Source organism: Apis laboriosa, unplaced genomic scaffold (genome assembly GCF_014066325.1).
Source record: "Apis laboriosa isolate Shangri-la unplaced genomic scaffold, ASM1406632v1 scaffold105_cov147, whole genome shotgun sequence".
Taxonomy (NCBI): Eukaryota; Metazoa; Arthropoda; class Insecta; order Hymenoptera; family Apidae; genus Apis; species Apis laboriosa.
Window position 1 is genome coordinate 1311849 of NW_025220714.1, and position 15129 is coordinate 1326977.

General features: G+C 34.8%; 1 protein-coding gene and 1 long non-coding RNA gene across 5 annotated transcripts; one reads left to right on the forward strand and one right to left on the reverse strand.

Moving 5' to 3' along the window:
- Positions 1-469: 469 nt before the first annotated feature.
- LOC122720813 lies at positions 470-14352 on the reverse strand. 4 transcript variants are annotated; one of them, XM_043947820.1, is made up of 7 exons: positions 13650-14352; positions 9079-9683; positions 5922-6155; positions 4286-4443; positions 3689-4089; positions 2938-3015; positions 470-806 (listed from the first exon to the last, which is right to left on the reverse strand). In XM_043947820.1, the coding sequence occupies exons 2-7, from the start codon at positions 9457-9459 to the stop codon at positions 661-663; spliced, it is 1398 nt and encodes a 465-aa protein (XP_043803755.1). In that variant the 5' UTR covers positions 9460-9683; positions 13650-14352; the 3' UTR covers positions 470-660. The 4 variants fall into 4 exon arrangements, with proteins under 4 accessions (XP_043803755.1, XP_043803764.1, XP_043803773.1 ...); XM_043947829.1 differs by having other exon boundaries at positions 13637-14352; XM_043947838.1 differs by lacking the exon at positions 13650-14352 and adding an exon at positions 13049-13105.
- Positions 13099-14810, forward strand: LOC122720835. Its single transcript, XR_006347822.1, has 2 exons — positions 13099-13326; positions 14364-14810. It is a non-coding gene; the product is annotated as an uncharacterized LOC122720835 (long non-coding RNA).
- Positions 14811-15129: the final 319 nt, after the last annotated feature.

The following is a 15129-nucleotide window of genomic DNA, read 5'->3' on the forward strand; positions in this document are numbered from 1 at the left end:
ATTCACTCGATAAATTAAATATATTGAATAATTTAAATAAATTAAACGAAAATACCTGAAATTCTTTTGTTTTAACTTTTTTAATTTCGAATGATTATTAAAAAAACGATAAATAAAATAAATCTTTAATTTCCAAATTTTGCGAAATTAAAACGATACTATCATTCTGATATGTATTCTATTATAGAACTAATTCTTTTATAACAAGAAAAAATGTTGCAAGAGTGTGCAATTAAATGAAAATGAGTCATTAATAGATAAGAATAACGCAAAGAAAAGAAAAATCTATCTGTTTTTAATCCATTGTACAAACACACTTTTCTTTGTTATCATTTTTGTTTTCACATTTACAGTATAAACATATATATATATATATTTAATTTAAGCGTAATATGGAATAAAAAAAGACATAAAAAAATACTTAATCGTATTTTTATTTTAATTTATCCGATTATTATAATTTGATTTGATAATCGAGCATTATTTTTATAATAAAATAATAAATCTCGGACAATATTCGAACATCTTGTTATTTACAATAACAAGATAAGCGAACAGAAAATAAAATCCATTGTTTCATTGTTATCTTTTAAAAATTTAAGAATATAAAAAGAAGCAATTCTTTCGTCAAATTTAGGGATTTTTATTTGAAAGCATTTATCAATACATCATCCCGGGATGAGCTGCTCGCTGAAAAAATACATTGGGATTTGCTGATAGAGTAGTGTACAAATTTCCCGCGTCTTCTGGTCTTAAGTACATGCCTGGTGGTGGTAAGACGAACGTTTCCATCGGACTGTGAACATCTGTAAAATATTTATTTTTCGATTAATCTATTCTTTAAAATTACTAATAATTGAATATGTATATGTATATATATATATATATATTTAGAAATTTTTAAAATATGCTCGAGAAACTTGATTCTCAATTCGTTATCTGTATTATATATCTACCGAAACTTGTTATTGGTTTCCGGTATATGATAAAAATGTTGCGTATCCGCTTATTCTTCCGGTCGTGTTAAGCAACGAAGCGTAATTTTTATAACAAATTTATTTGAAATACTTTTAAAAATATTTCTATTTCATATATGAGTCAATAATATAATTTTATTTTTGTTTTCATGTATTATGTGCTTAATGTACTTAAAGTTTACAAGTGTTGACACAGAATCTCCATTTAAGAGGTACAATTGTCTGCAAACATAACCACATTTCGAAATGGGTCATATCTGTCACATTGCTTGCAAACTTATCATTATTTGAAAGTTTCTCGTCACGAGATCGAAATAATTTCATTATTTTTGAAATTGAATCGTCATGAAAAGAATGAAATTGTTCAATATCTCTTATCGGAAATTAACCTAACGTAAGAATAAACGAGAAAATAGGAAAATAAAACAGAAATTCGTCATCGATTTATATGATTGTTCACGAGAACGAAGAGAAATATTCTGTTTGATTAACATTCTTACAAAAAATATATACGTACAATCATCAATAAACAAAGGAATGTTTCTCAATTGAAAAAAAAAGATAAAAATCTTAATTGAATTTTTGTCATTTTTTAAAAATTTGATTTATAAGTTTAATCGAAAAATCATAAAACTGGATATGGCTGGATATTATGATAACTACAAACATTATAAACTACGATGTCATAAATAAGCGGATAGTTTATGCTTTACAGGCTAGTGACCTCTGCCTCGCAATATGTAGTGATCCACGCCCTACTCGTAATAATGGACATTACGGTAAAGAGATGTATCACGTAATCTAACGTACACACTTGAAACTTGTTTCCCTCTTAATTTTTCTAAAGAGAAGACTACTTTCCAAGAATAAGTATATCGAAGAATTAAAATTTTCTTTTCTCTAAAAATGATCATGTTTAGATGTAACGATTTACGAAAAAATTTTTGGCCATAACTTTTACTCGTCGAGGGAGGAGAATTTGTCTTTTTTCGTTCGTTCAAAAAAGTTTGATCAGTCACCAACAACGGGTCACCGATTAACTAGCGTCGTCTGATCTAACGGGATTTGTTTCCCCTTCCAGTTTAATTCTTGGAGAAGCGCTTGACCTCCGCCTCGAAACTTTCTCCCTCTCCACCTTTCCAGTAAGAGATTTTTCCTCCCTTTCGTTCGTTCCTCGAGGTGAAGGTCGCTAGAGGCGACGTCGTAACGGAAGAAAAGTTTGGAAGGTATTTCCAGTATTACTGCAATATCTACTTTGATATTTTGATTTTCCCCTTTCGATCACGATGATAATCATTTCATTTGACACATATTTGCGTACGCGTTTCAATGAAAAATATACAAGTATTTTCAATTTTTGAAATTCGATTAATTAAATATATTTTTTTTTCTTTTTTTTTTAGGAAAATCTTTCTAATCATTTCCTTTCATCTGAAAATCTATTTTTACAGATGAATCACTTTTGTTCTGTTATTTTTAATCGTCTCAAAGTGGATATTTTCCAACTAATTGATTCTCAAGGACTTACCGTCCGAGTATATGGAGCTTCCAATGAAAAATATACAAGTATTTTCAATTTTTGAAATTCGATTAATTAAATATATTTTTTTTCTTTTTTTTTAGAAAAATCTTTCTAATCATTTCCTTTTATCTGAAAATCTATTTTTACAGATGAATCACTTTTGTTCTGTTATTTTTAAATCCGTCTCAAAGCGGATATTTTCCAATTAATTGATTCTCAGGGACTTACCATCCGAGTATATGGAGCTTTCAATGAAAAATATACAAGTATTTTCAATTTTTGAAATTCGATTAAAGATATTTTTTTTCTTTTTTTAGAAAGATCTAATCATTTCCTTTCATCTGAAAATCTATTTTTACAGATGGATCACTTTTGTTCTGTCATTTTTAATCGTCTCAAAGCGGATATTTTCCAATTAATTGATTCTCAGGGACTTACCATCCGAGTATATGGGGCTTCCACCGTGCCTGCAAGCAGTACAACCAGGTATAGCGGATGAAACTAATGCCACGCGATCTGAAAATCAAAATGCAATCAAAATAATGCACCAATTTATATCTTAAAATTTTATCATTTTCCATTAGATTCAAGAAATTGTATATATAAATTGTTATATATTGATATATATAAATTGTTATCATATACATTGTACATTAAATATATATTTAATATTTGTTGGCAAAATAAAAATTTTCAATTAGACGAAGAATTTTTTACTAATCTAGATTTCAATTAATCATTTCCTCTCTTCCCTGTTGTTCTATCTATCCTTCACGAATTTACATTATAAGACACGAAAGTCGTCGTGTGTTGACATCGTGTGAAACGATCGAAATGGAACGAAATGGAATGAAACTGGGAGAGGGGTGCGTGCGTGCGTGAAAATACACGGTGAAATTTGCTCTTGCTTTTCAATAAAAAAAAAGAAAAAAGAAAAAAACACGGTGAAATCGCGTTTACTGGAAAGTATCATTCTAAAAAAATATCACCTCAAAAAAAATCAATTAAACTCGATAATTCAAATTTCGTTTCTTTTTAAAAAAAAAAAATCCACCATTAGAATTGATTAAATAACGAGCTGCTCGTGGTAACGATTTAATTTGTGAAAACTCGCGTACATTGCTACTTAATGAAAAGATGAATTATTATGAATTATTATTTGTATTATTGGCTGTACGAACGAACGTACCACCGCTGTGATAGTGCATCTTCCTCTTTAAAGAAGCTTCTGCCGGTTTGAAGTGGAAGAAGGAGGGCGAGTAACCGCTGCCGGGGAGCGAGCTCATGGCGTCGTCCCGATCACGAATCACCGTCGCGGAAGCCTCCCGGCCGAGGGCAGCCAACTGTCGACCCTTGGGCAGGAACATGGTCAGGAACACGAGGAGGGAAGTGGCCAGTAAGCCGTAGGCGAGCCAAGCCTCCCTGTCGCTCTCCGTCGAGGCCGCCACAGAGCCGATCGCGCTCGATATCCAAATCGGAAGCGATAAACCGACGGCCAGCCCGATAAACGCCGCTTCCCGGTTGTTGTCCCGAACGCCGCGAGCTCGAACCGCCAAACAAGCAACCGCCACCAGCAACGCGCCTGGATACCTGAACAGAGGGAGGGGGGGAAAAAAAAAAATCGAAAACAAATTTTCTTTCCAAACTTCTTTTTTGGAAGAAATTTTCTTCCGTGATAAGAGGAAACAAGATTTAATTTTATTTTATTTGTTTCGAGAAGAAAAAGAGAAGAAAGGAAGATGGAAGATAGATGGTCGGAAGGAAAGTTTACATTTCGAATGTTTACCCGAGGGAGGCGACTATCTGCCCGAGAGGGGTTTTGCAACAGGACACGGTGAAGTTTTGTCCAGTATTTTGTACTTGGATAACCATGGGCGGCTCGCCGTAAAACCATTGCCCAATGATAGCCACCTGCACGAGTACTGCAAATCCCAATACCAGTGCCTGTAACAAGCAGAGAGAGACAGATCACCGTTGCATTAACTATACACATATATATATATATATATAATATATATTATATATTAATTATATATATATATATATATATATAAAAGCTTCTTTTCATATCTTGAAGTTGGTAGTTTTTGATTTTTGATCGACAGAATGCCGGTAATTATTACGACGGTATTCTCAATTAACATTCTTAACGCTCGCGGTTGTCGCGCTATAATTCACGAACAAGCGGTTCCATCCGAGCGAGGGTTTCCATTAAAAGAACGTGATTATAATAAAGGAGGAATTATATCGGACGAGTGGAAGAAGAGAGGCTGATTTTTATTTTATTTTTTCTAACGAGTTATTTCATAAACTGGTTTCCAGCTCTTATCATCGCTTCCTTTAAACGGCGTGTAATCATATGTACAGGCAATAAAAGAAAACCCCGTTGGATGCCCGTTACGCGGGGAAGAAAATGTCGGCTATATATATATATATATATATATATTAATAACGTTGCAGAGGGAACGGGCAGGGCATGGTTAACGAGCACACAACAGTTGCACTTACTGCTATTGGTAAGCGGGCGTGGAAGCGAGCTATTGCTTTTCATTCAGATCCCGTCCCGCGCGTACAAATGGTCGATCGAGATCGACATCCGGATCCCCGGACACGCGGCGGAATAAGAAAAATCCCTTCGCGCATCGTTCCTTGTTCGACGAGTTGTTCCACGAGTTTTCTGCCTGCCACGAGTTTTCTAAAGCTCTGTTCACAACACGCCTACAATTTCAACCTCTCGATTCTGTATTTTCAATCTCTTTTAAACTTGTGTACGAGGGATTTCGATATTTGAAGCGAATGAAGAAGAAACGGTTGTCGAATCGTGGAAATTGCTTTTTGCAATTTCGATAATCGCCGTTATATCGAATTAGAGTAGAGAAGGAAAGAAAGAAAAAGTTTTCATATTTTGTTCATATTTTTTCCTTTTTTCTTTTCCTCTTGTTCGAATGTATATCCAATTTTTGTATGAAAAAGAAGAAGAATATTGTTATTTCACGAAGCGTAATTGAATTCGTGGTGAATTGTAATTATTTTAAATCTAAATTAATTATTTATCAAAATTATTTAAATTAGATTTAAATTATTATTTTAAATAATAAATATAAATTATTATTATTATTAAATATTATTTTAAATAAAAAATAATTTTAGATTTAATTATTATTTTAAATCTAAATTAATTATAAAAAGAGAAGAAAATTTTTATCAAAAAAAATATTAAATTTAAATGTTACCATTTTAAGATAAATTTCAAATTTTATTCCACGCACCGTTTAAATTAATAATATAGTAACGTGTCAACGTTATTATAATTATATTTATAATATATATAAATATAAATATTAATTATATATATAAATATATATAATTATATTTATATTAAATTATAATTATATTTCTCTTTAACGATACGTTTAACTTACTTGATAAGGTGCCGGTAGATAAACCCCGCTATTTAACGAGAGCAGGAACACGCATTTAACCAACAAGGCCGCAAAGACGAGAGCGGCAGGCAAGCCGACTAATCGAAATGCGGCGCAGGAGAGAGGATTTTGGCTGAGGGAGGCCGCCGCTGAGAGTCCTGCCAGTAGGAAAAGGCCTAAAAGTAGAGCTTGTCCCAAAAATAAATGTCGTCTATTTGGCGCGGTCACTCTTGCCTGAAAAATATCATTATTATTATTACTATTAATTATTATTAATTAATTATTATAATTATTATTATTATTATATAATTAATTATTATTAATTAAATTTGTCAATTTCTTTTTCTCTTTGCAAACACTTATTCATTTAATGCGATTAAATCATTTTTTTTTTTTGAATAATACACGAACCGCAACGAGTGTTTACTCTGAAAAAGGATATATTGTGGATATGCATCGCTCGTAAAAAGAAATTCAGGGAAAATAACGTGCGCACGCGTTCACGTTTCACGCGAGACGAATGCTCTGATTTTTCTTTTTTTTTTTTTTTTTTTTTTTTTCCTTCAAGATAAATCTCGATATGGCAATAAGAAAGTAATTTGCACGTACGTAAGATTTTCTTTTCAAACGCTGTGTTCTCGTTCTCGTTTCCCTTAATTTCGTTGTGTTTTATTCTGTTAATGTTAATGTAACAAGACACGGCGAAGAGATACGAGATAAAGATTGTTCGAACGAATTGATTACGTTCCATATACAGATTGATTGTAATAATAAACGAGATTTAATTTCGCTAATTGGAATAAGTAATAAAAATAAATAAGCGTGGAAAGAACGAAAAGAATAGATTTATATCTATTAACTCGTACAAGCAAATCGATTGCTTGTTCAACATTGCGTATATATATATATTTATGTTAATTACGCGTGCGAGAAGATTCATTTTGTTATTTCTCTTTTCGATTAATTTTCTTACAGGTCTGATTAATCAGATTATGAATCATAGAAATTTGATTTTTCGCGTTTAATATTATAAATTAACATCGTAAATTAATAATTTATAATTTTTCTAACAACATTTAACATTTCACATTTTTTTCAATAATAACCCATTTACAACGTAATTATAGAGAAAAAATTAAAAAAATTAAAAATACGATTCGCAAAACATTACATATATATTTAAAAAAAAATAGATTAAAACTTATTATTACACAGTTGTATATATATATATGTATATATATGTATATATATATATACACATAAGTATCAAATTTGTTATCGAAAGCTTTCCTGCCGGCTCACCGGAGTGTTCAATGGAGTGTATCGGTACGAGCAGACGACACGAACAGCAGAAGAAATAGGTAGTCGACATGCAAACTAGGCCTAGGTCTCGCTCGAAATTGCGAGCGTGCCGGGGTTATTGGAGCTTGTCGAAGCGCGAACGAAAACAATTACCATAAAATCCTTGCATATCGTTTCGTCTACGCGTCATCAATGTTTTACGCGAGAAAAAGACACCGAGATTCCTTTCCTTCTTTCCTTCTCTCCGAGCTCTATTAATCCGCTCCTCCCTCTCCCCTCTCCCCTTCCCCTATTATACAGATCATAGATGCGATCGCGCGACCGCGAAAACACGTTACGTATCATTGAACGCGAGAACGGTTCAATTGGCAACAACAACAACAACAGCAGCAACAACCTTCTTCCCCCACCCCTCCCACTCTTTCCCAATACCCGTCGAACGAGACGTCTCCGCGCTCCATTTCCGGTCGCGAAACAATCGAGTTATAAATTCTTATAACTTGACATAACGACAACGACGCCCTCTTCCCCATTTCAAACGGATAATTAAATATTCATTCAATTTCCTTAGACTTCGTATGCACACCGTAACACGAAATACATCCACGAAATATCACGTTGAAATAATACGACAATAAATTAAAGAAACGTCGCGTATTATATATATATATATATACGCGACGTATATATATATAAGAATAATTAAATATTAAATTTCTTAAGCTTCGTATGCACACCGTACGAATTGACACCGTAATACGAAATATATCGACGAAATATCACGTTGAAATAATACGACAATAAATCAAAGAAACGTTACGTATTATATACATATATATAAAAATAATTAAATATATATATATATATATATATATATATATTATAAGAATAATTAAATATTAAATTTCTTAGACTTCGTATGCACACCGTACGTAATACGAAATATATCGACGAAATATATCGACGAAATATCACGTTGAAGTAATACGATAATAAATCAAAGAAACGTTGCGTATTATATATATATAAGCATAATTAAATTTTTTAAATAATAAATTAAATATTTATCAATTTCCTTAGACTTCATATGCACACTGTAATTCGAAATATATCGACGAAATATCACGTTGAAATAATACGATAATAAATCAAAGAAATGTTGCGTATTATATATATATATATATATTTAAGATATTTATATATATATAATATAATAAATATATATATATAAATAATTAAATATTCATCAAGTTGTTTAGACTTCGTATGCACACCGTACGAATTGACACCGTAATACGAAATATATCGATGAAATATCACGTTGAAGTAATACGATAATAAATCAAAGAAACGTTGTGTATTATATATATATAAGCATAATTAAATATTTATCAATTTCCTTAGACTTCGTATGCACACTGTAATACGAAATATTACGTTGAAATAATACGATAATAAATTAAAGAAACGTTGCGTACTATATATATATATATATATATATATAATATGTATATAATAAATATGTATATATATAAATAATTGAATATTCATCAAGTTGCTTAGACTTCGTATGCACACCGTACGAATTGATATCGTAATATGAAATATCACGTTGAAGTAATACGATAATAAATCAAAGAAACGTGGCGTATTAAAGGTATATATATAATATATATATATATATATTATATGTATACGTATAGAAATCTGTCGGCGGATGCAAAACTGCTTGCACCTATCCCCCACCCTTCCCCTTCTCCCGGCCCTTCCCCACCCACTAGCCAAGCGGGGAGATCGCAATCGAGCGAGATCGGTTTGGACGTAAGATGTAAGTCGTAAAGGTAAACGAACCGACCTTGAGCAGTACGAAAACCTCGAAGCCAGCCATGAGGAGCATGGTGGCAGCGCTGAGGGCAGCAAGAGGAAGAGCCCAGGGTCGTTGCCTGAGCAAGGACCTCGGGTAAGCGCGTGTATCGGTCTCGATCTCGGTCTGGCTCTTCTTTCCAGGGGGCATTTTGTACACCGAAACGGTCCTGTTCGGGGCCGGGACGCTGATGACACTCGCCACGCTCGCCAGCCCGTTCCTGTCCATCGCTACGTCCGCCAGGCCGGGCACGAGGAAGAATTCCGTGGACAGCTCGTAGTCGTTGGACGATTGGGCCCGCGCCGCCGTAGTTCCGGTTGGACCGAGCCAACTCGCCGTGGCCCACGACACGATGATCGGGCTCAGTCTCATCGCGTCATCCGTGCGCTTCCGTGTCCTTCTCTGTCCTATGCGCGTTATTCACGCTATTTCTTCTCTTTTTCTTTCTCTCTCTCTTTCTCGCTCGCTCTCGCTCTCTCTTTCTCTCTCTCTCTTTCTACAACGTTTCTGTAACGTCACCGGGACATGCACCGTTTCCTGCGTAAGCGCATCCTTACATCCGCCCGCCTCCCTTTCCTACAGGAGGAACAGGACACCTGTAATCAATATCGATTCGTCTCTCGATAAATAACGCCGATTCGTTTACATCTAGTTGGTAGCGAGAAGAAATTGGAATTAATTTGGGAGGGGATGTCGAAAATTGTATATATATGTATATATATATATATATATACAAATAAAAATGTATATATAAAATGTACATATAAAATGTATATATATAAGTAAAAGAATATTCTTTTTCTTTTCTTTTTAATCGATAAAAAGTCAACTACTGTAAATTGAATGTTTTTAATATTCCTTTTATGCTTGTTTTTTTTTTTTTCTATAGTAAGATTAGAATGGAGCTCGAATGAACGAAAGCTCTTGTTTAAAAAAGAAATCGATGAATTTTAAAAGTATGGACAAAAGCATCGGCCTATTCTGCGTGAGAGAGGCAAGCATGACCAGGCCGCGGGCATTCACGGAGTTTAACACCATTAATTATTACGAACAGGGTCAGGCAGTAAGTAGAGTGAAGCACGGGCCGGGTAAAACCAGAATAAAAGCCAAATAACATAACAAGTGTGTTACGGCACAATAGTAGCACGTAATATATCATTGCGAAATAAATAATCAATTGTACGAGTATTGGTAATTTAAAACGATGATGATAAGTGAACCTTTTAAGTGTCGATCATTGTCTGCCTTCGAGATATCTTGGAGATATCGGTTGCCACACATTTCTTTCTTCTTTCGTCAATCTTCCTCGAAGATGATAATGAATATATTCGAAAAACACGATCTTTTTTTTTTTTCTTTCTTTCTTTCCTATCCTCGAGAGAGATTTTTCGTTGATTCGATGCGACGTGAAGGTGTCAACGAACAACACTGTTCTGCGAGTCGATCTGTTCGAAGGATATATCCTCGATATGTTGGATGACGAGAAAAAGATTTTCAGTGAGAGAGCATGGATTGATGGTTCTCTGACGGGGCAAGTGAGCGGAGTGGCCACGAAGCGCGCGTTGTGAGAGCCAAACTCCGACTAAGCCGACAAGCATTCTCGAGGGAGAAACTGGAAGCAGACTGGAGTTCCGTTCTGGAGGTGAAGCCTATCCGTTACGGAGGAGCCAGGGAGATGGTGATGACGATGCCGAGGTGGTAGTGGCATACAACAGGAGCGGATCCACGCAAATCTTCCCAATCAAATCTTTCCTTTCCCCAATCTTCTCAAATCTACCATCGATCGATCGATCGACAAGATTTTCACGTAGAGGGAAGATATCATTTATTAAGAAATTATTTCCTTTTCCATCTTCCATGCATCATCGATCCATCGATCGAGAGGATATTATTTAGAAATTATTTTAATTTTCAAAAGGAAAGAAAAAAATTTATATCGTTCAAATTTTCTTTTTCCATCCACCATCGATCGATCGATCGATCGATCGAGAAGATATTATTTAGAAATTCTCCATTTTAATTTTCAAAAGGAAAAAAAAAATAATAATATCGTTCAAATTTTCTTTTTCCATGCACGATTAATCGAGATCGAGATCGAGATCGAGAAGAGGGAAGATATTATTTAGAAATTTTCTATTGAATTTTGAAGAAGAAGAAAAAAAAATTGATATCGAACGAGTTTTTCCTAAGTCGTATATATTTTAAACGTGACAGTTATTATTATTATTATTGAGCAATTGGTTTGGATTAATTTTAATAAAACGTGTAAACGATCGAATTACCTCGATCGTCGTTATGCAAAAAACTAGACGCGCAAAAAAGACTTTGCTCAACAAGTATGAATTAATTTCTTTTTTTTAACCTTTAATAAATGCAAAAACAATCATATTTCAAGTAATTAATTACCTGTGTAATCCGTGTAATTTTAAAAAGGAAACATTTTCTTCTTTTTTTTTCTTCGCGTATAACTTGTTACGGCAAGCAAGAAAAAAAAAAGGGAGAGGGGGAAGGGGGAGGGAAGTGACTCGCCGCCCCTTATGAATTTTAATTAGCTAGCTATTATCGTGCCACAATTCCACTTTATCGTTTCGAAGTTGGCTTCGATCTGATCCGCCCCTGTCAAGATGAGAGAGGGATCAGTGCGGAATAAAAGAGAAATAGAGAGAAGGATCGGAATGAAAGAAAGAAAAAGAAGAGGGGAGCTGGTCCACCGACGTCCGAAGGACCGGACCCGGCCACGCCATTTACATATCGTACGTATGTAATAACCTCGAAAAATGTTTTCAACAATGGGCCCGAGAATACTCGCAGCCACCAAGCCCCAATAAAAACAGGGGAAACCGGAGAAAAATCGGAGACGAGGCTGAGAAAAAGATCGAGGAAACGTTTAACGAGTTTCTGTAGACATTCGACCGAGTGAAAAATGAGAGATATTCTCACGGAAAATTCCACTACTAGTGTCTTTTTCATTTAGAGAAACCTGTTGTAGAGAAGAATCGCAACACAGTTATTCCCTTTTGCTTCGAGACGAGAGAGAAAGAGAGAGAGAGAGAGAGAGAGAGATTCAAATAGATCGTCCTCGAACCGTCGTTGTATATCTACTTCGACTCAAAAGGAAAAGAGATTTAATTTAAGACACGAGCGGTGGAAATTATTTACCTTGGCCTAGAAATCGGAAAATAATTCGTGTGAAAGTGATAACGTGAGAAAGAACGTTTCTCCTTTCTGGATCTAATTATAAGCGGCGAATCTCGATATGTATATATATATATACTCGGTACTAGATAACATGTAGGCGGGCAGGCGTCACAGATCAATGGTCGTTTGCGAACGTGCGACACGTTCGGTAGCCCATACGCACGATCGATCCCTTGCAACCCAAGGTTCGATGAACTCTACCTCGAAAACCGGACAAACCGTTTGCGCGTTTGGTTCGGGTGGTTCAGCATCCTCCGATAAGCGAGTTCGAAAACGCGTCTTACGTCTTCTTCCGAAAACCATCGTGTTTTCAACCATGTTCATCTTGTGTGCGCATGAGCAAGCGTAGGAAAAAGCTTGCTCCACATGTAACGAAGAATTTACGAAGATCGAGACAAAAGAGAGAGAGAGAGAGGAAAAAAAATGTTTTTCGATCGAAATTTCCTTGCTCAATATTGATTACAATTGTTGTTGTACATATGAATTTATTGTTAGAAATAATCCTTAAGGATCGCGGTTCGAGAGAGAATGCTTTTATTCGTAGAAACGTCTTAAGCGTCGAAAGCGAAGGGGGGAAGAAAAAAAATAGGCAGAACAATGGGAGGTTGTCAAAGAGCGCGAACAACGAAAATCCTTGCTCCAAGCTGTACCGTGTGCATATATATATATATACACAAATGCGTGCGATGTACAATGTTTCGCAATAGCCACACCCGGTCACTTTCTCCGCCAAAGCCAAAGTCATTCTTGTACCGTAACTTACTATGCTTAATGACGCAAGCAGCCCACGCACGATCTAATGCGAGGCACACGTTGATCCGCTTTCCTCTTGTACGTGTACGTTAGCCAACCGTGGAATTTAATTTACAAGCATCGATTGGGGGAAGGGGAAGGAGAGGGGGGAAAAAAAGGATAATTAAGACGCGACTGCTTTAATGGCAAAAAGCGGAAGATCGAGTCGAGTGATGACGGCCCTGACCGAATTTCTTCGCACTTGGACGTCGTTCCCCGAAGATTGTGTAGCTTTTTTATAACCTCGTTGTACGTTTTCATTTTTAAATTACATATATATATATATTTATTATAATTCATTAATTTTTCCCTCGATAATTATTTACAATAACATCTATCTCGTTTTTATTTTAAAAGAGTGGAAAAAAGTGCGAACCTAACCTCTTCGAGATTCTTTCTTTCGAGATTCTTATATTACATCTTTCGTAATAACCTATAAGCAGAATTTGTTTTAAGGAAAGAGTGATATGGTATTGAGATAAAAAAAAAAGAAGTGGACAATTCTTAAATAAATTGTGAGTATAATGCAATGTGAAATGGTTGAAAAGCCTGTCCGTACCAAAAAGGATTACCTCTATGCGAAAGAAGCTGTGGAGCGTGGTGAACGCGAAATTCCTTCCTCCACCCGAGGAACCCTAAATGATGCGGAGCACCGAACTCTCGGTATTGCAGTAAGAGAGGAGAGAAGTCGCTTGCAACCGGTTTCAACAAACTAAAGCTAAATAAAGTCATGTAGCGGCGCGAACGTAGGAAATCGTTCTGCCGATAATTGCGCCCACGAAAAACATTTCGAGCTTGGCCGCGGAACGATCATTATTCGCCCCGTAATATTTAAAAACAGCAATCATCATCATCATCATCATCATTATCGAGTTCCCATCTGTATAATCACCGCGGTGTATAACCTGTACAAATTAATAATAAGCGTTTCGTTCGATGTTTCGTTTAATAAGAAATAAGAATCGATTCGTGCAAGAGTAAATTAAATTAAATTAATGGATTAATTTAATCTTTTTGTTTTTTTTTTTTTTTGGAAAGATCGATTCGTCGTCTCAACGAATAAAATAAATTTACCTTCGACATTGACAATGATCGAAAAGGTTGTCGTTCATCCGAGATTTGATTACAGAGCGGAACTGTCGTAATTCGCATTCCGGAATTAATTTTCAAGGAACAAGTTCTCGGTATAATTAATAACAATTCCCTCAAGCGATACCTATAATCGATCAAAGAGAGGCAAACATTCTTTCGCAACTCACCCCTTGTCTATTCTTTATGCCTCGTAGGGTTTGATACGTTGATAAGTCGACCCTTCCACGGCGATTCATTTGAATATAAATCCGGCTGTCTACACACGTTGAAAATCTCAGGAACGAATACGAAGGATGAGAAGGATGGGGAACCAAGAGGACCAAGAAACAAGTCGGACGAAGAGAGGTAGAAGAAGGAGACGAAACGAAGAATTCTTTTTTCGTTGCACATTGTAACCGCAAACCGCGGTGGTCGACCATGCAGGATATTTTTTATTCACCTTATTTTGGGTTCCTCCGCGCGTTTGACTTTCTTCTTTTATATCGTTTTAATATTCGCGCACGAATAGAGTTTACAAGCATACTTGTACGTATACAGTTTCTTCGTAACTTTATTTCAGAATATCGTGGTAAATGCGAAATATGAATACTTGTAATTGCATCTGCAAAAAGAATTAATAAATTTTAGAATATAAATGAAAATATATTTAATAAAGGATTATAATTAAGAAAATTAAATTTAAATAATTTTTAAGAAATAATTTAAATATACGATGTAAAAGAGAATAATAAATATCGAACTCGAGGATATAATATTGTTTCATGAGTTCGATGACCCGAAACCATAGAAGATTTTTAAAAATGATAGTATTTAAAATTTTTTTCACTTCTATTTACCGTTAGTCATTTACATATAATCATTATATTCTGGTTTCAATTTTAATGCTTGCAAGTAATTATTTTTCGAATGAATAAATTAAAGTAACAAAGGGATATGATATTCAATGAAAAAAATAAAAAA